The sequence below is a fragment of the Eumetopias jubatus genome, unplaced genomic scaffold (assembly GCF_037043125.1).
Source record: "Eumetopias jubatus isolate StellerSeaLion01/CBP00866 unplaced genomic scaffold, mEumJub1_p1.0 scaffold_3, whole genome shotgun sequence".
Lineage (NCBI taxonomy): Eukaryota > Metazoa > Chordata > Mammalia > Carnivora > Otariidae > Eumetopias > Eumetopias jubatus.
In genome coordinates, this window is record NW_028274809.1 from 38,876,099 (window position 1) to 38,901,763 (window position 25,665).

Sequence of the window (25,665 nt, forward strand, 5' to 3'; positions counted from 1 at the left end):
GGGAGGGTCAGAGGGAGAAACAGACTCCCTGCCGAGCAGGGAGCCTGATGCGGGACTCGATCCCGGGACTCCAGGATCATGACCTGAGCTGAAGGCAGTTGCTTAACCAACTGAGCCACCCAGGCGCCCGAGAAGACTGGGTTTTCTTAAGAGCTAACTTTTGTTCACAACTATATAACTTTCTGTATTTGCCTTTAAAACTTCTATTGTCACTTTGTTTAAATATTTCATAATAATTTGTGATCATAGTCAAATGTTCAAATGTTTTGACAACTTCCCCAAATCAAATTCTAAATGGAGTCTTTTTGATCTCAAAGTAACTTTGAGATTTCCCAGACAGTCCCTGAAAAATCTCAAAGGATTTGTGTCTCACCATGTAAAAGAGAAATGTTAAACTAATTGGGTTTATTTGGTATGCTAAATTACATGGGAAGCATTGTCAAATAAGTGATGATAAGCCTTATATTTGTACAATGTGTGTTATTAATATGTGTTCTAGCAATTGTAGGAAATTCCTAAAAATCTGATATGTTCTTTTATCAATCATAATTCCAGTTATTATCTTAAAATGGTGTATATCACAGATATAACCCAATATCCTTGTCAATTCTATTAGAGTGAACTCTCATCAGATCTTTAAACATGAGCATATTAAAGTCAGCTCTTGTTACACGTGGATACTTTTGCAAAAGGGAGATTCCTGGAAAGGACCCTACTAAGTATTCTTGAGCACTGACATCCCTGCCAAATTAGAAGGTATCAAACCTTTGGTGCACATTTCACAACTGAAGAAGGCTCCATCTGACATTCGGTCCTGTGTAAATATGAGCTGTGGAGGCCTCAAAATCAAATTGACTAAGAAGAGAAGTAGCTGACAATTGGGGTAGACTGTTTCCGCCTAAGATGTCAGATCAAGAATGTTTCTTTCCATTCTTCCTTTTCTCTATGACCGTCATTTTCCCAATTCTTACACCATGAAGGTCTTTAGGATTCTTTTGCCCACCTTTTGCCTTGCTCTGGCCTGCAAAAATGATGCCATTGCAAAGGGTGTAATCCAACCTTCAAACAACTGGTGGATTTGCCAGGATGTTGGTGATCCTGTAATTCTGCCCATCACACACTTCTCCCTGATTTCCAATGCTTCAGTTTCTCTGGACCAAACTCTTCCCCCTCCCCATTGTATCATACTCCCTACACCCAAGGGTCAATTTCTCTGCTTCTGGTTAAAAACTCTAAGCCCGGGGAATCTTGCATCCAGGTACTGTACAAAAAAGGGACATAGGCAAAGGGAACTAGAATAAAATTGGTGTGGTCTACAGACTTAAATTTTACTGGCCTCCACTGTTGTCACCTTTCCAGTCCTGAGCCACAGACTGAAAACAGTACTTACCAGGAGGCATTCATGATTCAAAATTAGCTTCCTTTGGCAGAGCCCTAGTGCCTGGGCTAGCAGTATGTGCAAATGGGGCTGCAATCAGAAACCTCTCCTTAACTCTTAAAGGTACTGCAGAATCTGCTGATAAATAGCTGCCCAACAAAAACCCCTAGACTCTCTGCCTGATCTTGTTCTGGATAATAGGATATTATCGATTATCTTTTAGCTGAGTAAGGAGGTGTTTGTGCTGGGGCCAACACCACATGCTGCACTTAGACTGACACTTCTGGGGAAGCTGAGACTCAGCTACATAAGGTTACTGAACAAGCTAGCTGGCTTAAGAAAGTGACTCCTTCAACAGAGTCCTTCCCTTATTTGGGTTTTGGGGACCATGTCTCCAAAGGACACTCTAGACATTGGGAATTATCCTCCTTATAATAATCATAGCAGTCTCCCTAGTGTGCTGTATTCTCTCAAAACCTTGAAATGCATGTTCACTGTTGCTAACCACCAAGCAATCTAAGACAGTTGGGTAATCTGCCTCATAAGACCCCTGCCATCCCCTAAAGGAAAGTACTTTTTCTATAACCAACCTGCTTTTTTGCCTAATATATCTTGTTCCTGGCTCCTGGCTGCCTCTGAAAGCCTTTCATCTTGTACCACTCCTTGAAGCTCCTTTTTATCTGCCAGATTGGATACTGCCTGATTTGAACTGAGTTTTGCTCAAATAAACTTTTAAAATGTTTAATATGCCTCAGTTTACCTTTTAACATGACTTAAATAATTTTACAGAGCTCCTTTCCTCCTCCAGTACCCTTACATTAGTGCCGCTTGGTTTTTAGGAAGAGGTGGCAGCAGACAAGGGAGAAGAATGCAGTACTCGGGACGGCTGGTAGTGTTTGACATGCTAAGGTTATTTGTACATTTTCTTTCTACACTGGCTCGCTCCTTCAGATCCTGACTCCATTCCACAGTGCTGGCCTTTTTATTTATATTCTACCATTACCTCAATCACAGCTTTGTCAAAACTGGGTAAGCCCTAACAATGATCACTTACTTTGTACTTATTATGTTCAGGCACTGTGATAATTACATATATTTTCCAACTTAAAAAAAATAAAAACACAAACAAAAACAAAAACCCTGGAAAGTAGTTATGATGATTTCCATTTTATGACTGAGGAAATAGAGACTCTGAAATTATTTGCAGTTAATTAACACCCCGTTAATAAGAGGCAGAGCCAGGACTCTTGAGGGGTGCGCCCTGAGCCCACCCTGCTAACCACCGCCCCCCAACATCAACTCTCACTCTTCCCTTGGTCTTCCCACAAGTTCACAATCTTCAGTGATCCTTGTTAAAAGGATTTAAATTTTATAAGTATTCTGACAACTATCTCTGATTAAAGGTGCCTTTAATTTTAGTGTACCTTTTTGTTTCCCTTTATAAAGTTTTAATGTTTAAATAGTGTTTTGTAATTTACAAATTTTCTAAATGGTCTCTGTAAATTGCAATTGCTAAATATACCAAATTTGGCAAAATACAGACCTACAGACCAGCCACTCCAAGCAAGTCTTGGAGTTATTTTAATTTCTCCCTCCCCTTTGTTCATGATACAACATTCAGTGTCTGTTAGATGATTTTTCTATTAAAATACTTTTTTGATTGAATTGTTCTCTATTTTCAACTTAACTATGTTGCTTGGCCCTAATCTTCGAAAGCCCAAAGTAACTGTCCTCGTTTCCTTGGGTCTACATGCCTCCCGTTTCTCTTCATGCTTGCCTACTCCCCACTACCACCAGACTCCCCTTCCTAAAACGGTGGTTACATCATACCACCCATTTCTTAGAAAGCCACAGAACTCCACTTTGACCTGAAAGTTCACCTCTAACCTTCTGACAGTCAAGGTCAGCTGCCAGCTGGTACCTTCTCAGCTACCAACTCTTTCTCAGACATTTCCCCAAATCTCTGCTCTGATTGGGAGAAAGAAATCCTATTCATTTGCTCACACGTCCTGTTCATTTTGTGTTTTGATTTATGAAGAGCACAGAGATGGCTTGATCACATTGGGCTTATTGATCACAGAGGGACTAGAACAACAACTGCAGCCATGCTTGGAAATCCTGTAACTGGTTCTGCTCTTAAAAGGCACTCATCTAGAGAGATACTTCTTGTCACTTGACTCCATACCTCAGTCATTTCCCGTTGTGCTGCCTTCTTGGCCGTTTCTCTCTCAGTTTGAAACTGCTTTCTTAGAGCTTCTATGCGTTCAGCATGCATTTCCGCTTCCATTTTAGATTCCTCAGTCATCCGTTCTCTGTTTCGGGGGAAAAAAAAGAAGTCAGCCTTAGAAATCATCTTTAGGAGGTAAGGAAGGTCTGGAGAGGAACGTGCAACTGTCCAAAAGGTGTCATTTACAAACAAGAAGCAGATCAGGCACCAGGTGAACTTCACTGGTCTGGAGCCCATTAACAGAAGGCGGGGGGGAGGAAAGCATTTACCTGTAGCATTAAAAACCAAAAAGTCATTCACAATATAAAGATATCCAACTCAAAGAGTCAAACATACTCTTGTTTCAACCAATAAACAAGCCAGCAAGTTTCTGGCTCATTCTTGAGCTAGCAACGTTTTACTACATTATAGAATTTGCACAGATCATAAATTGGAAAACATGCCTTTTAGTTTTTGCCTTTCGCATATCAGTATGTTCACTAGCCGAAAGGCATAAAGATCTATGTGCACACTGCATTTCCCTTGGTTAAAAATTTTCATGGAATTTTATATCCAAATCCTATTTACCTAGATGCAGTTTACAAAAAAAATGAGGGGTTTGACCTAACTAATTTTAGGCCCCAAGGGAAAACGATGGTTTAGATTTGCCTGGGTGGAGTCATCCCACTCCTAGAATGGGTTATTCCTACCCAGGCTGTTGCTCTTCCTTTCCCAAATCATGCTTCTTAAGGACACATCAGCTTTTGATAAGAAAGGGTTGGCAGAAACATGCAATATTCTTTAAGTTTTGGTTTAACCTTCATGTGGAGAAGCAGCTTGACACTAGATGAGGGAAGAGCTGAAAAGGAGATCCGAATGAGCACACCCCAGCCAGCTAGTGTCTGCTGCTGATCAGGTATGTCTGGTTCCTTAACATGGCTCTGCTGGGAGTACCAGTTCCAAGCTGAAGACTGGCGCGAACTGGCTTATGTGATTGGGCCGAACTTTCTCTCCCAGAGGCTCTTCCCTAATTTCACTGTGACTATCCTGCCCTTACTTGAAGCTTTCCAAATTTTGTCGCTCAAGTTCATTGTTTTCCAATTTCTCTTGAACATGATCGAGCTTTGTTTGTAGATGATTATTTGTCTGGAGAGATTGTTCCAGGCTCAAAGCCAGTTTCCTGTTGTCTTCCCTAGCTACATCTAGAGCTTTCTGTAGAGGCTCCATCTGAAAGAGAGAAGGCTCTTTTTAATTCTACTATCACAGATGCAAGAAGTCCGTAACACTATATATTCACTCCTTACACCTTACCATCAAGTGCCATTGCAACAATAATTAGATGGAACCAGAACCAAAGATTGCAGCTGCCTGGGATATATATGTGAGAACTTACTACAGACATTGCTTAGGAGATGCTCAGAAGGCAATAGGAAAAGTATGCTCCACTGATAACCAGTGAGCTTTGAAAAACTGAGCCAACTTTATTTTTATTTTTAAAATTTTAAACTAGTTAAATTCCCCTTTCTGATCCTATAACCTTCAGGGGTCACTGCCTAGATAGATAAGAATAGGCACTTGTTCTTTGTATGTCCTTCCAGAAAAAGCTTATTTATATGAAATACCCCTGGCTTTTTAATATATGTGCATTTATGTAGAGTTACATTCATAAGTGCAAATACCCGTGAGCACACACATGTAAATATGTCTCCTTGTTCATAGTGGGATCACTCCAACGACTTTTGACTGAAGTTACAAGTTATTTTCTGAGACTTTAACTTCTGCAGTTATTTATGCATTAATAAATAAAAAGAAGTAAACCATATAAGAAAGGGAAAATTAGGCATAACTGTGGTACTGGTTTGCCAGTAAATGACTCCCTGGAAGGCTCCAGCAGGCCCACTTCCCATTTGTAACCAAAACTCAGACTTGGATGAACAAAGAATTATTTCTTTTTTTTACTGATTATTTTGCTCCATTTTCCTAAAAGAGCAATATCCCCAAAAAACCAAATATATCAACATTATCACCTATAGAAAAAAGTGGCCTTTACCTCACTGTTGTGCTGGGCATCTACAACCAGCATCCTGGCCTGCCACTGGTCCACTTCTGCCTCCAACTTCTGCACCCTCTGTTGATTTAGAGCCCTAAAAATGGAAAGCGCAGGAAGAATGATTGCAGAAAAGAACCATGTAGGAATGATACCACTGGGAGTTATGGGGCACTCTTCTTCCAAGAAGCTCAAAGAGCATATGTAGTAGAGATGCTCAGAGTATCTAAGAGTTGGCAAGTGCCAATTAGTAGCTTCAGCTTCAGGTTAAGGAATTAAGGCTCCCAGAGATTAAAAATTTGTCCCAGCTATGATTCAATTTGGCTTGATACATTAAGCTGTCAATACTTGTTAATGACTAACTTATGGGCTAGTAATTTTATACATATATACAAATCACTAGCACAAAAATATATCCCCTCTAGATGGATGGGCCCGTTGTTGACATTTTGCTTCTAAATACAACTACCTAGAATTTTATTGTGAATGGCAAGCAATTTTCAATACCATCCCTTAACTTTTTAAGTTCAGGGGTAATATACATTTATAATATGTAAAAAATAAAGATAAGTACAATGGAGAATATAAAACTGGCGTCTGTTCCCCCATAACACAGAGGGTATGTGCACCATTAATATACACATTACAATATATTTCAGAGAACTTATTAAACTCAAACCATTTGTTTAGTAACCTCAAGGGGAAACTTTTATGCAATTTGAAACATTCAAAGAAGGAGTTTACTCATAAAACATGGCTAGAACTCGTTCTCAGAATGATTCCTCTAAAATAATTATTAATCTTTAAATAGGACACTAATATATAGATAATTCAAACTCAAGTAGGCACTTAGCTTTAGTTATCTAGACTAGACAATTATTATTCTGTAGACCCAAGAGTAGGTTTAAGTGGTGTAGAAACAGGACAGGTAAAGCAGCAATATCACACACAAACTTCTAGAATACAACTCCTTTACATCACTACAAAGTACGGGAATTTTCAGTCTTTGAAAATCATGTTCATTTCTAATTCCAGATTCTCCCTAATTTTCTAGGTCTTTATGTTTTATAATATTGCATTTTATTGACCAGGTCTACATTTCACCATTTCTGAAATGTAAAGCTAAAATAGAGGACTTTACGAGTGTAGCATAGTAAAGGGGATGAATGGTCATATTCATACATTTAGTGAGTAGTAAAACAGGGAGAGGGAACTGTCAGAATTGGAGGAAAAACCTGTTCAGGACTGAAGGGAGGTCCTTGGTTCCAAACAAAAATCTCCCCTTGACTAAAGACTATCCAAATAAGCACGCTGGTTTACAAAGAACGCTGTATTGCACAAAACCCTACTGGGCAGGAGGAATGGCCAGGATTGAAGGGTGCAGGCTGCGGGGGCAGCCAGTGTGCATCAGGCACGGCCCGGCAGGAGGCGGGGGACCCCCGGTGGAGGCTGTGGCTCCGGGCCCGGGCGTGTAGGTAAGAGCAGCTTGGGAAGTCGAGAGGCCGAGGTTAGTGCATTCACCAAAAGATCTTGCTTTCCGGTCAAGTTCCTAGGATGTTTTCCTCAAACAGGGCCTAGGTCTGTAGTTTACAGTGACTGTTCCTTGACTTTACGCTGCTCCTTACTATAATGCAGTGGACAGCTACACGCACAAAGACAGAAAATTAATCTCCAGTACCTTTCTTTCTTGAGGCCTGCAATCTCTGAATCCCTCCGCCCAAGCTCTATTTGTACTTTTTCCAGAGCACCTTGCATCTTACTGTGAGAAGCCAGCACATTCTCCAACATAATTGTAACCTTGCAGTTGTCTTCTTTAGCCTCTGCCAGTTGTCGCTGAAAGTTTCCCACCTAAGAGAAAATGAAACAAGACAAAGATATTTGATCCTTTCTGGTTCTTCTGCTGTTGCTGAGTCCCATTACTTCTAGGCAGGAGTATGGAAAGCAAGCATGGTAGAATGCTAAGGGGAACAACGGAAGCATGTTTATCTTATTAAGATCTGAAGTTATTGTGACTTCGAGAAAAAGGAACACGAGACCCCACACCCTGTGGGGAACTGCAGTGCTTCCCCACAGTGGCCCCGTCACAGCGTGTGTATCAACCAGAGGCAAGAGCATCCACGATTTCCCGGTTCTCCATGTGCGGGTCCCAGGCTGGTCTGCTCGGTGAGCTCACGATGGGGCCAGAAGAGAACACACTGGAGAGCCGTCGGGATGAGCGACGTCTTAATAACACTGAAGTCGACAGGTTTTTGTTACCAAGGTCTGACGTGTTTCAACAGAAAAAAATCAGGACTTTTTCTTTTAAGATTGGGAGTTAAGTGATGTGTTTTTAAGGCAAATACTTCGCAGCTCTTCTAAAGTTATCTTTAGGAAAAATAATCCCCCTCTGATCAATCCTCATTCTTACTCAAGGGAACAAGAAATGAAGGAATGGGACTCGTGAAGGATTTCTGAGGCACCTCGTGTAACAAACCCGCACAGAGCACTGAGGCCTTGCCTTCTTGTTCTCTCTGTCCTCCAAAGCTTCGAGGTCCCCTTTCAACCTCTGGCTCTCTTTCAGGGCTGCATCCCGACACTTCCTGGCTTGTGAGAGCTCCTCTTCATTCTTTTCAAGAATGGATTTCACCTTAGTAGAGAACAAAGCACTGTAAATCAGCAGTTAGAACAAGACACAGCATGTTGGAAACCAAACTTAAAATGTTTAATTAAATATGCTTATCCACTATAATAAATCCACAAGCTTTATTAGCTATTTTTCCCTTTAAAGAAAACTACAAAGCAAAAAAAAAAAAAAAAAAAAAATCTGTGTGAATAAACATGAGGAAACCTAATAGATGTCAATCTCCAGGAAAGTAGAGGCTAAGTGATAAGGGAGATAAGACTATGAAGGTCAGATGTAAAATGGGGGAGAAATGGATTATCATGGAATTTGAGAGTGTAACATTTGCAGACTATAACAAAAGCAAAGACAAATAAATACCATGTAGTGTCAAGAAAATGGTGTTAGAGTGCAACCTAATTAGAAGTATTAGTATTTTACATCCCTGACATACTTTTAGTATATCTACACAATCATTTTAAATGATCACACTATTTGAGATATTATTTTTTTAAAAAGTGTTGAAATAACTAGATTCATAGGATGTCGCAAAAGTAGCAGAGTCTTATGTATTCTTCACCCTGCTTCTAATGGTGACATCTTACACTACTGTAGTTCAACATCAAAGACTTTGGTACATTATTGTTAACTAGCAGATTAAATGGACTACAGAACTTACTCCATTTTCCCCATTTTTTTAAAATCTGCATTCATCTGTGTGTGTGTGTGTGTGCATGCACGTTATTCACATGAACACCATCACAATCAAGATACAGAACTGCCCCATCCCGCCACAAAAGAATCCACCTGTGCTACTTCTTTGTGTACACACACTCTCCCAAACCCATCCCCTGTCCCGGGGCAAGCAATAATTTGTTCTAGAACTCCGTAGTTTTGTCATTTCAAGAATGTTGAACATTTTAACGTAATTAACTTTTGTATAGGTAATACGTTCACATTATCCTTTTTTAAACAGCATGACTGAGGTAGGAATGACCTACAATAAGCTGTGTATATCTCAAGCATACAGTTTTGACATCTCAAAAGTTCTCTCATGCCTCTTTGTAATCTCCCCCTTCTGTTTCTCCTTGTTCCCCCAACTCCACACAAGGCAACTAGTCTGTTTTCTGTCATGATAGTTTTTATTTTCTAGAATTCTATATAGATAGAATTATATTGTATGTACTCTTTTTTGAATGGCTTTCACTCAGCATAATTATTTTGAGATTCATTCCATCTTTTTCATGTATCAATAGTTCGATCCTTTCTGTTGCTGAACAGTATTCTATTGTAGGTTATACCACAATTTACTCATCCATTCACCTTCTGGACACTTGCGTTGCTTCCAGCTTTAAGCTATTACAAATAAAGCCACTGTGAATAGTTGTGTACAAGACTTTGTATAGATTTATGCTTTATCTTTAGTAGATACTTAGGAGAGGAATGGCTGGGTTATACAGTAGTGTTTCGTTTTTAAAGAAAATACCAAACTATTTTTCAAAGTGGTTCTACCATTTGACATTCCCTTCAGCAGTGTGAGTCCCAGTTGCTCTGCATCCTCACAACATTTGGTATGATCAGTTTTTCAGTTTTATACATTCTAATAGGTGTGTCGTACTATCTCACTGTGGTTTTAATTTTAACATTTCCCTAATGCCTGATGTTTAACATCTTTTCAGGTACTTAGTTATCATCCATATCTTCTTTTCATTGTTTTCTTCTTAATAAGTTTTGATAGTTTAATACATTCTGGAGACAAGCCCTTAAAGATATGTGATTTGCAACTATTTTCTCCCAGTCTACAGCTTATATCTCATTCTATTAATATCGCTGAAGAGCATAAACTGTCGTATCTTTTTTCCCCTTTATGGATCATGCTTTTGATGTCAAATCTAAGATATCTCTGAGTAATCCAAGATCACAAAGATTTCCTCCTATGTTTTCTTCTAGAAGTTTTACAGTTTTAGGTTTTATATTTAAGACTGATCCATTTTGAGTTTTTTTTTTTTTTAAGATTTTATTTATTTGAGAGAGAGAGTGAGCACACAAGGAGGAACAGAGGGAAAGGGGCAATCTCATGACCCTGAGATCATGACCTGAGCCAAAATCAAGAGTCCGGCGCTTAACTGAATGAGCTACCCAGGTGCCCCTGAGTTAATTTTTACATATGGTGTGAGGTATGGATCATAGGCTTTTTGTTCTTGCATATGGATATCCAACTGCTCCAGCACCATTTGTTGAAAAGACCATTCTTTCTCTACCTTCACTTTTGTTGAAAATGAAATGTTCATAAAATTACTTTGAATAGGTGTCACATTAAGATACAAAAGGGTAAAGTGAAAAATTTCCCTGCCATCCAGTTTTCTTCCTCAAAAATAATGTTGCCAATTTACGATGCATTGTGGAACTATACTACGCATTAAAAGTGTATATATATATACACACACACACCCACATATGTATATATTTTTTATCCTCCTACCCCTTTTACTACACAAATAGTAAAATACTATGTATACTCTTCTGAACCTTGACTGTTTTAATATAATACATATATACTATATACATATACAGTATATACATACATATGTTCAAACAGTATTCCAAACCATGAATATACCATGATTTATTTAGCTAGTCTCTTACTGATGAAATTTTGGTTGCTTCCAGTCTTTTGCTATTAACAAACAGTACTTCAATAAATAATCTTGTAAACATGTCATATGTATAAGCTGGTATATCTGTAGGAGAAAGTCCTAGAAGTATAACTGTGAGGTGAAATGATACTAAATTGTCCTCCACATGAAGTAGTTAACATTTTACACTTCCAACAACAACAAAAAACAGTATCTTTTCTCTACATCTTCTTCAACATTATTACACTCCCTTAAAACTTTTCACCTGTAACATCTGAAATACTTTTGAAGGTTCCAAGAATATTACAAAAGATGTCAATTCACAGACTCTGAAAACCTACTTGATTTTGTTCTAGAAAGGGACTCAAGGAAGAATACAGTTTTTATAATTTTACCAATTTTTTAAGATACATATGAAAAGGCCACTAGCAGAAATGTTTACAGAAAAGATCTAAATAGTAGTCAACTCTAGAAGACAAACTATATAGTAATTTGTTTTTAAATATCAAGCAAAGATGGATACTCTAAAAAGTTTTCTTTGGAAAATATTTTCCAATGTTCAAGTTCTTGGGGCTTTTATTAATGTACTTTTATTTTAAAAGCAGCCTTTATCTAAACATTTTACCATGAATATTAAGATGTTTTGAATTTTTAAAAAATCAAAATCAGATTAAAAAAATCTCAATGGCTATTGTTAATCCAAATCTTTCTGTCTAAAAATTAGTTATGTACTAGCCAAAATGATGGTTTCCATCTACATTGTCAGTTTTTCTTATTTGTGAAGAACCTAACTTCCTTGTTGTTACTCATACCTCCAAACATTATCTTTCTGGATTGTTACTACTTTTCTTCATTGTTGTATAAATCTGAAATTTCCTTATGACTTAATTTGTGGTCTTCACTTACCGAATCCCGTTTAAGAAAATTTGGTGATTCATTAATTAATGGTCTTGAAGCAAGAATGTCTATTTTACCTTCCAGTCTTCCCTCCATGGTTTTAATAGCATTCAAAAGAGTCTTTAGAGAGATTCTAGAGTCTCCAATCTCCTGAGAAGCTCTCATAGTAGTCAGAGTAGGTGCAAAGGTCACACGGCGTGCAGAGTTGGGAAGAACACTGGGCAAACCAACTGACGAAGTTCTTTCCCTTACGTTGTTTACATGGGGCCTATAGCTTTCAAACAATTTCGAAGACGCAGGCCTCTCTGGAGATTTCCTTCTTTTTGGAGGCATCACCAATTAAAAACAGTAAAATGACTAAACCTAGAGTTATTTTTCAATGAGTGCTCCTTTTATGAAGAGGAACAACACAATACTCTCAATGAAGCTCTGATGGAAAATATACTTGAAAATGTGTTCCTTTGCTTTCAGGATGAAGAAATCACACTGTAAAGTTGTCCTAGTGAAGAAACGGACCTTCCTTAAATCGAATTCCCTGTAGGAGAGTGTATCTAATGAGGCCCCCTTTTCCAGTATAGTCAGATGGTTAGAACCCTAACAGTATTCTCTTTGAAGACACATTCTAGCTCCTTGGTTACCAGTGGTATACAAACAAAAATATTATAGATACAGAAGTTAGCCATACTGAGTATTTAAGATTTTTTTTTTTTAATTTCATACATGGTAAATCTAAATTGTTGAAATGAATCACTTTCTCTTGGTAACACATTCCTGGATTATTTTTCCTTTTTCTTTTCTCTCTCTTTTTTTTTTTTTTTTAGGGACAAAAGACTTTATTTTCATGGCACAACAAACAGCATGGGCATCAGCATATTTTCATTCACTCCCTGAGTCCTAAGGGCAATACGAGGGCCAGATGGCACTAGCACACGCAATGAGTAGCATTAGAAAAGAGGAACCCAGAGTTTATGGAACTTGAATCTTCTATAATGGACAATAAGCATGCCTGCCCTTTGGTCAGGAGAGGGATGATGCCATCTCTGTCCCACAAGGCTATTTGCTATATATATTCATTCTTGAAAAGAGTCTGAAACAAGAAGAAGTGTGAGCTGTCTGGTGCATGTAGAAGAACAAAGAATCATGGGAAGTTTTTTCTCAACAAAAAATAATATTTATAGTTGGCCAAATTTGTAAGTCTGGAAACTACTGAATTAGATGTAATTCCGGAGAATACGGAGAAAAGAAAGAAAAAGCAAGCAAGCAAGCCAACAAACAAAAAAAAGAGAGGACAGTTATTTTGTGGGAGTATGTGGAGGTGACAAAAGTTCTTCCTGAGGTTCTATATCTGACTCCTAAGTAATTAACCAGCTCTTAAAGTTAGCTTTATATTGTGTCCTATTAATAGGAATAATGGCTTTAATTATTTTTCAACCATTAATTTATTGCCATAATGATTCTGAAGTGTAGCCTATAATAGTGTAAATGTTTTGGGTTATGTCATCTTTGTTTTGTTGAGTAAGTGGCTTTGTACTACTGAATTTTGAATTCAAATTGATAATATTAGCATTTTTTTGAAAAGGTATGATAATTTTACATTTTTGTGAAGCATTCATTGAAATTTTCAAAACAATTTCAGAAATTTCTGTGAAAGAGGGAATGTGAATCTTGGGGAGAAAAAATAGGACCATTTACTACAAGCAGCTTACATGAAGTTGTCTTCCATGTAATTACTCTGATTATTTTTCTTCACTAAATGTTTTGTTACATTGTCTTTCTCCATTCATGTGTTAAAATTTTATGTGAACTACAAAAGGTTTTCAGCTTCAAGCAGCCACCACGGTGACAAGTAAGCACTTATACTAATGCCTCTTTCATGTGAGCTGTCTGGTGCAGGTGTATCTTGTTGGCAGAGTTCTGAATTTGCCAATAATTATAAAACCTCTTCCTCTGTGAAAGTGTTTCTTGATTCTTTCATTAAAATGATGCTCCCTATGAATGCTCACTCATAACATTATTTTGCTTCTGAAAGACTTAACTTTTAATTCTATAATAAAGTTTATGAGTACATTCCTAAGCCTCCAATTAGAGCATAAATAAGTTGAATGTCCCAATCCTGCTTCAGGCATCTTTTTTTCTCACAGTTCATCAAAACCTTGTACATTGGGGGTGTTTAAAAAATATTTGTGAATTGAGTCAAATGAGAGAATATTCATCTTTCTGGGACTATATGGTAAGGTGGGGAGAAAGGCATCAATTTCTTAAAATCTAATTAAAACAATATAACAGCAATCTGTTTTGTAGCTATTAATCACACCTGAGCATATTTGCTCTCTAGAGCCTTGTTCAACTTGCGTAGATGGTCATTCTGTGAACTGGTTTCAGTAAAAGAATGTAGTTGTTCTTCTAGTTGTTTAACTTTTATCTAGGGTAAAACAGAAGAATAATAAAATAAGGCTTATTAATTTTATGTGTATATATATTAATACATATACACACATATACTCTAAAAGGATATATTATATATATACACATATACATATATACATATATACACACACATACTCTAAAAGGATATATATATATTATACATATATACACACATATACACAACTCTAAAAAGAAAAATAAGATGTCACGACTTTGGAAAAATCACAGAGAATCCTTAAAAGTTATAAAAGCAATCCCAAGTTTTTCTAATCATGTAAAGAATGCTATTTCAACTAACATAGCTATTTCAATAGCTTAAAGTAGGCTATAGCGATTTACATGTACGGAGATAACTAATTTGGTTTCTATTGCTTATGGAAACTCCAAATTAACATGACTCATGAATATAAAAGTTAGACTTTGTGGGTAATAATTTCAATTAAAAAATTGTGATATCTAACATTCAAAAAACATTTTGAATATGGATAATTAGAATTGTCAGTATGCAAGATGACAGAGTCTTGTTTTATTGACAGAATTATAAAAGTTGAATAAATGAAGTTCTTATACAATGAATTATACTTTAACACTAACTGAGAAAGATGACATATCTTTCTCTTTAAAGAAAATGATCATTTGGGGGAATGAAATCATTAATATTTACTAACCTCCAAACTGTGTTTTTCCACATTTTCTTCCTATCCTACCCACCCTTTCATACAAACCAACAATTAACATTACCGAGCGTATCCCTGAATCAGAAAAAATTTCATCCAAAATTTTTTTATCTAAATCAACTTTTCCCTCTCTGGGTGTCTTGTTTCCTACCTGTAGAGGATAAACACTTCTTGCTGATAAGTTACTGGACACTTTCAGGAACTGTTAAAAATGTGATTGCTAATATTGAGTTTTTTTCAAAGACTGCATAAAAACACATTCTGTCTCAGGATATCTCTCCTGTTCCACAAGGCCAGATTCTTCTTTTATCTTTGCTTAACTCAACCTCTAGGTACACAGTGAAATGTCCTGAAACTTTTCAGATGGCATGTTCTCATTTATAAGCACTTTAATTTTTGTATTGTCTTATTCGGCATGATTTTTAATTCAGGACATTCATAGGGGAAAGAACACAGAACAAATACATTGTGCTGCCCCACAGAGATCTGGGTGGGGATTGAAATCCAAGCAGCTTCCAACACTAGCTTATCAGCCAGTCTCAGGAACAGAAGTATCTTAGGTCAAGGTCTTTTGTTTATTATTCTTAATCCTTTTTAATAATTTTACTATAAATGGTATCCCTAAATAGTATATAGTATTATTTTATGAGACTGATCCATGTTAACACATGTCTCTATACTCTTTATAGAGACTGCTTTCAAAACTGGTATAACTACTTTCAGGAATAATTTAATAAACTCTAGTAAAATTCAAGATCTGTAATCCTACAATCCAGGAATTCTCCTCTTGAGATTTATACTTAGTCTAGAGAATTTTTTACATATGAGTACAAGAAGACATGTACAATAATTCATCACATCGGTGTTGTTTGTAAGCAATTGGAAACTGCCTAAATGTCCATCAATAGAAGAAAGGATATATCTCTTTTGGCATATTTATAAAATGGAATAGTACATTACATTGAAAATAAAATTCAGACCATGTTTGAATCTGGGGCAGCAGTTTCTGACAGTCTACATTAGCTGCTAAAACCCATTCTTTATACCAATCATTAAGTCAATTCTAAAATGTAATCTCTTATCAAATGATTCATAGGTAATATTTTAATCAATTATTCAATGTAGAGAGAACACAGAAGATTATTTTGATGTTTAGTATGCAGCTCTTCCTTTAAATTATCTTGCAAGAGTATTATGGTATAAGAGCACTCTCCCTTGGGTTGGTGAAGTCAGTCCCTTTGGAATGTGCCAACCCAAGGTATGACATAAAAAACACCATGAGTCAATAGTTTCAAGTGCTTCAGCTTTCAAAGACTATCAAAAACCTTAAGCCCTTGTTGTAGGAATATGAGCAGAAAAAAGTTGTATTTTCCTTAAGATTCTGAGGATAACCTCTAAAGTATGTAATTGAGGTATAAAAGGTTAAATAGTAATCTATACACCCAGCCTGTAATGTTGACTAGCTTTCCTAGTGAAAAGGAGATGAGAGGTATGCTTTCCCCTCCTCATGGGGAAACTCAAACACAATCAGAAAATGATTAGCAAAATGCCAGTAAGTACCTATCAAGAATTGCTTTAAATGTAAATGGACTAAGTGCTCCAATCAAACAACATAGGATGCAACCCAAGCATTTTTAAGAGGGAAGTGTACAGCAAGGCAAAAGAAAAATCTCACATAAACAACCTAACCTTACACCTAGAGGAGTTAGAAAAAGAAAAAGCCCAAAGTTAGCAGAAGGAAGGAAATAATAAAGACTAGAGCAGAAATAAACAAAATAGACTGAAAAAATAGAAAAGGTCAATGAAACCAAAAGCTGGTTCTTTGAAAAAATAAAACTGATAAACCTTTAGCCAAACTCATGAAGGAAAAGAGGACTCAAGTAAATAAAATCAGAAATGAAGGAGGAGAAATAAACACAATATCACAGAAATACAAAGGATTATAAGAGATTATGAAAAATTATATGCCAACAAACTGGACAACCTAGAAAACATGGATAAATTCCTAGAAACATACAATCTCCCCAGACTGAATCAGGCATAGAAAATTTGAACAGACTGATTACTAGTAATGAAATTGAATCAGTAATAAAAAAAAAAAATCCCAATAAACAAAAGTCAAGGATCAGATGACTTCATAGGTGACTTCTACCAAACATTTAAAGTAACAGGTTCTGGAGCACCTGGGTGGCTCAGTCAGTTGAGTGTCTGCTTTCAGCTCAGGTCATGATCCTGGAGTTCTGGGATCAAGCCCTGCATCGGGCTCTCTGCTGAGCAGGGAGCCTGCTTCTCCCTCTGCCCCCTGCTCTTGCTCTCTATCTCAAATAAATAAGTAAAATCTTAAAATGAATAAATAAGTAAATAAATAAAATAATAGGTTCTGCTGATACTAATGTGGTTTACTGCCTACATTAAAACTTAATTACAGTTGACATACAATATTATATAATTTTCCCTGTCATTTATTTATTTCATAACTGGAAGTTTGTACCTTCACCTATTTCACCACCCCCCGCCCCTGACAACTACAAGTTCTCTGTATTTATGAATCTGTTTCTGATTTTTGGAAGTTTTTCTTCCTCTTCCTATATTCTGGAATATTTGGGAAGATTGAAAAAGAATGAACTCTTGCCATTTGGAATGACATGGATGGACTTAGAGGGTATTATGCTAAGTGAAATAAGTCAGAGAAAAATAAATACCATATAATTTCACTTCTACGTGGAATCTAAAACAAAACAAATGAACAAAAACCAGAAACAGATTCATAAATACATGGCTGTCAGAGGTGGGGGGGAATGGATAGGTGAATTAGGTGAAGGGGATTAAGAGGTACAAACTTCCAGTTATGAAATAAGTGACAGGGATGAAAAGTACAGCATTGGGAATATTGTCAATAATGTTATAATAACTTTGTATGGTGACAGATGGTAACTCCACTTATGGTAAGCATTTTGTAATGTACATAATTACTGATTCACTATGTTGTATGTCTAAAATTATATAATATTGTATGTCAACTACGTTTCAATTAAAAATAAAAAAATGTAGGCAGTACACCACAGTAGTATTAGCAGAATTTCTTACTTTGTTTCCAATAGACATCACAGATATTTTCATATCACATAACAGTTACTGCAAATATCTTGAAAAGCTGTTTGTGCTTATCACTAGTTTGAAATTATAGTTTATAAAAACACTATTAGATCTTGTTATTGAATGCATTAAAAAAGAAACAAATATTAAAGTATCAATTATTTTTGAGTATGTTGATAAATAGATTTTAAAAGAACTGAATTTTTTTTTTTTAGAGAATGCACAGTGGGGTGTGGGGTGGAGAGGCAGAGGGAGAGGGAAGAGAGGATTTTTTTTTTTAAAGATTTTATTTATTTATTTATTTGAAAGAGAGAAAGAGCAAAAACAGGGGAAGTGGCAGAGGGAAACGGAGAAGCAGGCTCCCCGCTGAGTAGGCAGCCAGACCTGTGGCTTGATCCCAGGACCCTGAGCCGATGCTTAACCAACTGAGCCACCCAGGCGTCCCTGAAAAGAGAGAATCTTCAGCAAGCTCCATGCCCAGCATGGAGCCCGACATAAGGCTTGATCTCACGACCCTGAGGATCATGACCTAAGCCGAAATCAAGAGTCCAAAGTTTAACCAACTGGGCCACCCAGATATCCCAGGAATTGAATTTTTTAAAAAAATATGAAATTCAAGAAAATTAAGATTTGCCCAAGGTTAAACAAATATAAATGATTATATTTAAATATATCACTGACTCCAGAAAATATTAAGAGCACACAGATAGTGGCCAAATAGCCTTATTTTTCAGTGGACAACCTATTATTTCACAACCACGGTTTACCAACTGCCTTTTACATATCTGGGCTGATCTTGTGTGCTAATCCTATAACAAGCTCCTGGAGCAAATGAGATGAGATTAACACTGACATGCTTTACATGTCTGTAGTGAGATTACTTAATCAAATCAGCTCTATGGTTTTCAAGCCTAACTGGACTACACTTCATATCATTTAATCCAGTGGTCTTCAAATATGGTTGCATATTAGAATCACTGGGGAGCTTAAAAAGCACTGAAGCCTAGGACCTATTCCCTGAGATTCTGATCTAATTGTTCTGGGGGGCAAGCCTTGTCATGGAGATTTTTCCCCTTGTATTTTATAGATAAACAGAAAAATTGAAAGAATTTTACTGTGAATGTGAATACCCTCACCACAAATTCTACCATTAATTTTTTTATACCTGCTTATCACATACCAATTCATCTATCAATTTCCTCTATTGATCCACCAAACTGTTTTTTCTTTTTTTCTGATTCATTTCAAAGTAAATGGCAGACATCATACACTTCCCAGAATGAGGTGTTTAAAAAATTCCTCAAATTGTAATGTGTAGCTAAGGCTGTGACCCATTTATTCGGACTGCAGCATTTCCGCTGGAGTTGGTTATCAGTGGCAAGTTTCCTGCTCTGTAGGTACTATAGGGATAAAGCCCACAGGAAGCAAAACAGTATCCCATTCACTCAAGTCTATTGCCTTTGAGTCCCAATTTCCAGGGTTCTTTTTAAGAATGTTACAAAATTTCAGCAAAAAATGAGAGCATGGGCTGTCTATATTCTCAGCGAATGACCATGCATAAAACAATTATAATACAACTTTAAGCAGTCACAGAAAGGGCTTTGGTTTCATAATTTTAACTTTCAGTATTATATTACAGATATGTGAATAGAAGTCACCTGGATTTTAATTAATAAGGCAACAAACTTAGGGGGGGTTCAAAACCTTTGGTCCAAAGTTACAGAATTTCTCAAAACCTGGCAATATTTAACTTGACAACTGTGATTAAAATATTACACAACACAAATCAGAAAATAAAATCTCATACCTGGAGTTTTCCCTTTTCATAGGCCAGTTTATTTTTACTCTCAGTAATTTTTCCCAAGGCCTTTTCCACTTGCTGTTGGGCAAGCTGACAAAGCAAACACAGGTATCAGTACCTAGGCATAGAATGGAATAACCATTTTCTGAGCAAGTATTCATACCCTTATCATTTCTACAGTGACAAAACCAGGATTCATATTTATTTGCCTCTGCTGCCTCTTAGTTTTTCCCTAGAGTGACTAGTCTTTCTATACAACCTACCCCAAAATTATGCACATTCAATATAAAAATTTATATCCAATACTAAGCATCAGTAGGTTAACTATTATGGCCATCTGAGTATTTGTCCTATCACAGCAGTATTTATTTCATACATTAATTATACATATTCAGACATTGTTTCTCAAAGTTTCTTTTTTTTTTTTAAGAGAGACAGCACAGGACAGAGTGCAAGGGGGGACTGGGCAGGGGAGAGGGAGAGAGAGAATCTTAAGTCGGCTCTGTGCAGAGCCCAACATGGGGCTTGATCTCAAGATCCTGAGACCATGACCTGAGCCGAAATCAAGTCGGACGCTTAACTGACTGAGCCATCCAGGTGCCCCATTAAAGTTTCACTTTTAATCACTATGTGTGGTTCCCACTAAGGCAAAGGAAAATATTTTTTAGAAGAATTCAGACCAAAAAAGTATTGGTTTCAAAATAACCTAAGAGAAATATAGGGTGTTATCAATAAATAGGCGGCTAATAACAATATATTATCATAAAGTTAATCATCAATTAATTTTCTGTCAGTGGAAATCCCCCTTTCCCACAATACTTTCTATTTTGGAAACTGAGGTAAAAACATTCCATGAACACAACATTTGGGATTATGTTTTGACTAAGTCTTCAGCAAAAATAAATGACAAGGGTGGCCAATGATGCTACAAAAACAAAGCTATACCATAACCATAAAAACTTAGTTATTTAAAATTCAATTCTAAAGTCTATAAACTGAGGTGCCCAATGTACTGTAAAGTGCAGATTCAGTGTATAAAACACCAAGAGCTAGAGTTAACCTAAAATATGCTAGCTGTAACAAACAGAGATAACTGCTTGCAGTTTTGGAATATGAAAAGGGTTTTTTTTGCAGTAACTTAGATGATCTGGGTCTCTTATAAAAGGTGTCCAGGAATTTTTTAAATAATGGCACTTTTACCTCAATAAAATTCCCTCTTTTAAGCAAAGGCATAAAGAAATTCTATTGATCTTTTAAGTATACTTTAAAAATAATTTTCCCTTTTTTGGTCACCTAAAAGAATGCTAATGCAGTGCTAAGTGTAAAGTGTCTAAGTTAATATTTGACACAAGGTCACTTATTTAAATTCACAACAAAGAAATTGTTCTAGTTGCTAAAGGAAAGCAGATATTAAGGCAGTAATTTAAATTATTGTTTCCAGATTATTTAAATAGGCCTTATGTTAAAGAGAATCAGTGGAAGACCAGAAATTAGAGAGCACTTGAATGAGTGAATATCTCGGATTCTGAGTTGTGGAAGGCCAGAGATTAACCTTTGCTTAAATAATCTTGTCAATATACTATAAAGATTATTAATATGCAAAGCAAAATAGAAACTGGAGAATCATTTGAGAATTACCATACAAAGAAAAATGCTAATGGTTAAAATATGCATTTTAACTGATTCAAAAATATCACTACTTGGAAAAAGCAGGAAGCAAACAGAATTATCTTAAGATATGAAAGAAAGGTTGACAAGGAATCAACCGAAAGCCACAGAATGATTTCTAAAATCATTTTTAAATTTTAGGTGAGCTGACCCTACTCAGCGGGGACTCTGCTTCTCCCTCTCCCCCTGCTCGTCCTTGCTCTCTCTCTCTAATAAAATCTTCAAAAAAAAATTTAGGTAAGCTGTGAAAGTTAGCAGAAGCTGTTAGAATACATAAAGCCAACAGACACTAGCATCTTGGTAAAGCTATTTTATAGGCAGATTGTAAGCAGGGATTTTTTTTTTTTTTTAAGATTTTATTTTCATGTAATCTCTACACCCAACATGGGGCTTGAACTCACAACCCCGAGATCAAGAGTTGCATGCTCTACTGACTGAGCAGCCAGGCGCTCCTGTAAGCAGGGACTTTATTCAAAATATTTAACAACTAGGGGTGCCTGGTGGCTCAGTTGGTTAAGTGTCTGCCTTGTCTTAGGGTCATGATCCCGGCGTCCTGGGATTGAGCCCCACATCGGGCTCCCCGCTCAGGAGGAGCCTGCTTCTCCCTTCCTTCTCCGCTCAATGTTCTCACTTGCTATCTCTGTCTCTTGCTCTCAAATAATCTTTTAAAAAAAATAGCTAACAACTAGTTTGCATGGGCCACAGCAAACAGAACTTTGACACCTGCCCAAGTGTACACTGACTGAATGTCATCCTAGTTTTAAGAAATACATTTATTTATTTATTCTTAAGATTTTATTTGAGAGAGAAGAAATACAGTTAATTCATTTTTTAATGATTTCAAATCATTAAAGTCCTAGTTGTGTAGGGAACTGTATTTCTGTCTAGTGCTATCATTTGAAATCCAAAAGAGAAGTGAGGAGAGTATTTAACTTGAACTCAGGAATAGTAAGCTTCCCCCATTTTCATCATTCCTCACTATGGTTCCCTGAATGACTGCCTGTGGTGAGAGACTTAAATTATACCATCATTAAAGGCCAAAATAAAAATAACCCCAAAATCAGTGTCAAGAAGAAAAAAAGAATACTGTTTAAACATGGATAAAGTAAGCTAGGCCCTGTGATGAGCACTTTACACACAATATGACATTTAATCCTCATATCCTGGCAAGATAGACATGACCCTCCTTATGTTCCACTGAATCAATCTTTCTCAAATACCTATTATGTATTGAGTGCTATGTTAGGTAAGGGAGTATAAAGATAAGTAACTACAGTTCTTGCATTAGAAGAGAGAAGGCAGATACATAATCAATTCTAATCAATTTCTAATCAATGAAATTATTATTTTGATATGTATATGCACAGTATGCTGTGGGAACCCCATGGTTAGGGGGGATCTCCTCAGTCCCAAAGTCCATAGAGGTTAAGGCCTGCACAAGTCACACAGTAAATGGAACCAAGGGTTAAAACCAGGTCTGTCTGAATTCAAATCTGTGGTGTGGCATATACAACACACACTCATAAGCATTATCTCCAAAATCCAGTAAGAGGTTATTTTAGAAGGTAGTTCTTATTGAGAATTTCAAGTGTTAATTCCCAAAGAACAAAAATACACTGCCAACATTGAATGGTGATAGGTTTAATGATATTGCTGAGATTAAAAAAAAAAAAAAAAAACCCAAATCCTGACACCTCAACCGCATTTCTCAAGACTCATACAGCCCACAGGAGGGCTTCCAGGCAGGCGTGGTCAGAGAAAATTCTATGTGGAAACACAGAACTGCAAGATGGAACTAGGTTTGTTTTATCACTGAGAGACCTTAAGAGGTGCTATGAGCAGGCAAGAACCAACACTGATCAAATCATTGGCAGGATCTGTCAAAATCACTATTAGGATGAGGCTACAGGCCTACTCACGGGCAGAGGGGGATGAAAGAATCAGGCAGACTGAGATGTGGTCTTCCAGAGGGACCAGAAGCAGGTGGGTTGATAAGCCCAGCTGATGCATGGCCAACGAGCAAGTAGAGGACATGGATAAACTTTAATCTTGGGGGAGGGAGTATTGGTCTGAGATAGTACCAGGAATTAGAGCTAAAGTATCTTGTTGCTCTAATAGCAACTTAAAGGCCTTTTTTCCGGGATGGTTCAGATACTAAAAGTTCAATAAATGGTAGTTATATGCTACATGCTTTACATGTATTAACATACTTAATCCTCAGACAACTTCCTAATAATGGTATTATTTTCCCCACTTTGACAGATTAAGAAACTGAAGCTCAGAGAGGTCACAGCCAAAATTGAAACACAGGCAGTCTGGCTCTAAAGCTATGAAAATGTAATGGATTTAGACTTACTCTCCAGGTTTTCCTAGTTGAAGTAATGAGCAGCTTATGACAGAGGTTGAAAGAATTTAACTCAGATTAAGACAGACTCACATCGGAGCCTTCTATGCAATTTTCAAAGGTGATCTGCATTCTATAGAAACAATTTTTTTTTCAAGTACTCAAAAGCACAAAGGAAAACTCATTAGCTGCTTAACAGAATGACCATCTCTTTAAATACCCTTCCCTGAGAGATGTTTTACAAACTCTACCATTTATTTGTTTTGCACTGACCTTGTCAAACAGCTTTTAGAAATTGTACTTATTACTGATTGCCTAACAGAACTGTCAGACAAGGAAAAGAAAAACATGTAAGTTTCTTCCTCATAATTTATGGAAGAGGAAATATTTTAAAACATTATAAATATTTGTGCTTTTCAGTATTATAGATCATCTGTAGAGGCAGATGTTTAATAGCTGCCTTAAATTCTTGTTTTCTTAAATCTTTTATTGTTTGAGTACTCATAAGGCTCTCTGCTATATTTAGCCTGAGTTATTCAGGACTTAATAATAATTATTAAAATGCAAACAAATGAAGAAAATCCATCTTCTGACTTCTGATTTTTTAAAAACTCATCAGGCATTAACTCCTAATTTAGACTGACCTTTTTATACCCACCCCATTATAATCAGAAGTGACTTGCTGAAGTTCTAGGGAAGCCATTTGTTCTGCCAGGTGCTTATTCTTTTCCTCTAGAGTCTGCAGGTTGTGGGTTAATGCATTTATATCTACCTTTGAAACACAAAGGAGAAAAGAAATCTATTTATGCTAGATCCAAAAATATTATCTTGTTTTAAAAATGACACTTTTAACTGTAATTTAGAAGTTATTGTATGAACATGTCCTCCTGTCTCTAAATGCAGGGATTTGTAGTCTGATAGCTCTGATGATTTTGTAAACTTTTTTCTTTTCTTTTAAAAATTTTCAGCTTCTCTAGTTGTCTTCAGCAGGAGGGCTATGACAAATTACATTGTTTACATTTACTAGAAGTAGAAGACCTTCTGGTACTTGGTATTTACTTAAATATTAATTTAAGCTTATGAACATAGATGCAGAAAGCCTCCATCAAATAGTAGTAAAATGATTTCAGCAATATATAAAAAGGATAGCAAGCCAGGACTAAGTTTATCCCAGCAATACAAAGCTTGTTGAACATTCAAAATTAATTAGTATAATTCACTACCATCAATAGATTAGAGAAGAAAAAATGTATGACCATCTCAATAGATGGAGAAAAAGCATTTCACAAAATTCATTACTTCATGATAAAAACTCAGCAATCTGGAAATGAAAGGGAACCATCTTTACCTGATGAAGTGTATCTACAAAAAACCTACAACTAATATCAATCTTAATAGTAAAAGACTTGAATGTTTCCCCCTAACACTGGGAAAAAAGCAAGGATATTTACTCTCACTATTCCTGTTCATTATCATACAGAAGGCTATAGCTGATGCAATAAGGCAAGAAAAAGTACAATAGACCTAAAGATTGGAAATGGAGAAATAAAAATATCTCTACTTACAATAGGTATGATCATCTGCATAGGAAATCCCACAAAAGTGTACAAAAAAGATACCAGAATAAGTGACTTTAGTAAGGCTGAAGGATACAAGGGATGCAACTCAACTGTATTTCTATATACTAGCAATAAATAATTGGAAATTTCTTAAAAGTATGCCTTTTGTAATAGTATCAAAACCCATGAAATTCTCTGGTACAAATCTAAAAAAAAATATGTCCAATATTCAATATGCTCAAAATTATAAAATACTGGTAAGAGAAATTAAAAACCTAAATAAAATGGAGAGATATATCATGTTCATGTATAAGATCAATTGCTAAAATG

General features: G+C 36.4%; 1 protein-coding gene and 1 long non-coding RNA gene across 7 annotated transcripts in view; one reads left to right on the forward strand and one right to left on the reverse strand.

Annotated features, from left to right (window-relative positions):
- LOC114224810 (uncharacterized) overlaps nucleotides 1-13,272 on the forward strand; it is a 38,380-nt gene extending 25,108 nt beyond the window's left edge. Inside the window, exon 7 of the long non-coding RNA XR_015767853.1 lies at nucleotides 12,585-13,272. This is a non-coding gene — a long non-coding RNA (uncharacterized LOC114224810). The remainder of the gene's footprint in view (nucleotides 1-12,584) is intronic.
- The window catches only part of CCDC150 (coiled-coil domain containing 150), a 78,061-nt gene that overhangs the window by 6,839 nt on the left and 45,557 nt on the right, over nucleotides 1-25,665 (reverse strand). For 2 of the 6 annotated variants that reach the window (XM_088021613.1, XM_028124021.2), the window contains 8 exons: nucleotides 24,435-24,548; nucleotides 19,771-19,854; nucleotides 14,078-14,185; nucleotides 8,129-8,257; nucleotides 7,310-7,479; nucleotides 5,635-5,728; nucleotides 4,642-4,811; nucleotides 3,564-3,690 (listed from right to left, as the gene is read on the reverse strand). In XM_088021613.1, the coding sequence (XP_087877739.1) occupies nucleotides 3,564-3,690; nucleotides 4,642-4,811; nucleotides 5,635-5,728; nucleotides 7,310-7,479; nucleotides 8,129-8,257; nucleotides 14,078-14,185; nucleotides 19,771-19,854; nucleotides 24,435-24,548 (996 nt within the window). Of the gene's footprint in view, nucleotides 1-3,563; nucleotides 3,691-4,641; nucleotides 4,812-5,634; nucleotides 5,729-7,309; nucleotides 7,480-8,128; nucleotides 8,258-11,772; nucleotides 12,097-14,077; nucleotides 14,186-19,770; nucleotides 19,855-24,434; nucleotides 24,549-25,665 lie in introns of those variants that run through there. The other 4 variants (XM_028124041.2, XM_028124032.2, XM_088021612.1 and 1 more) reach the window with 3 other exon arrangements.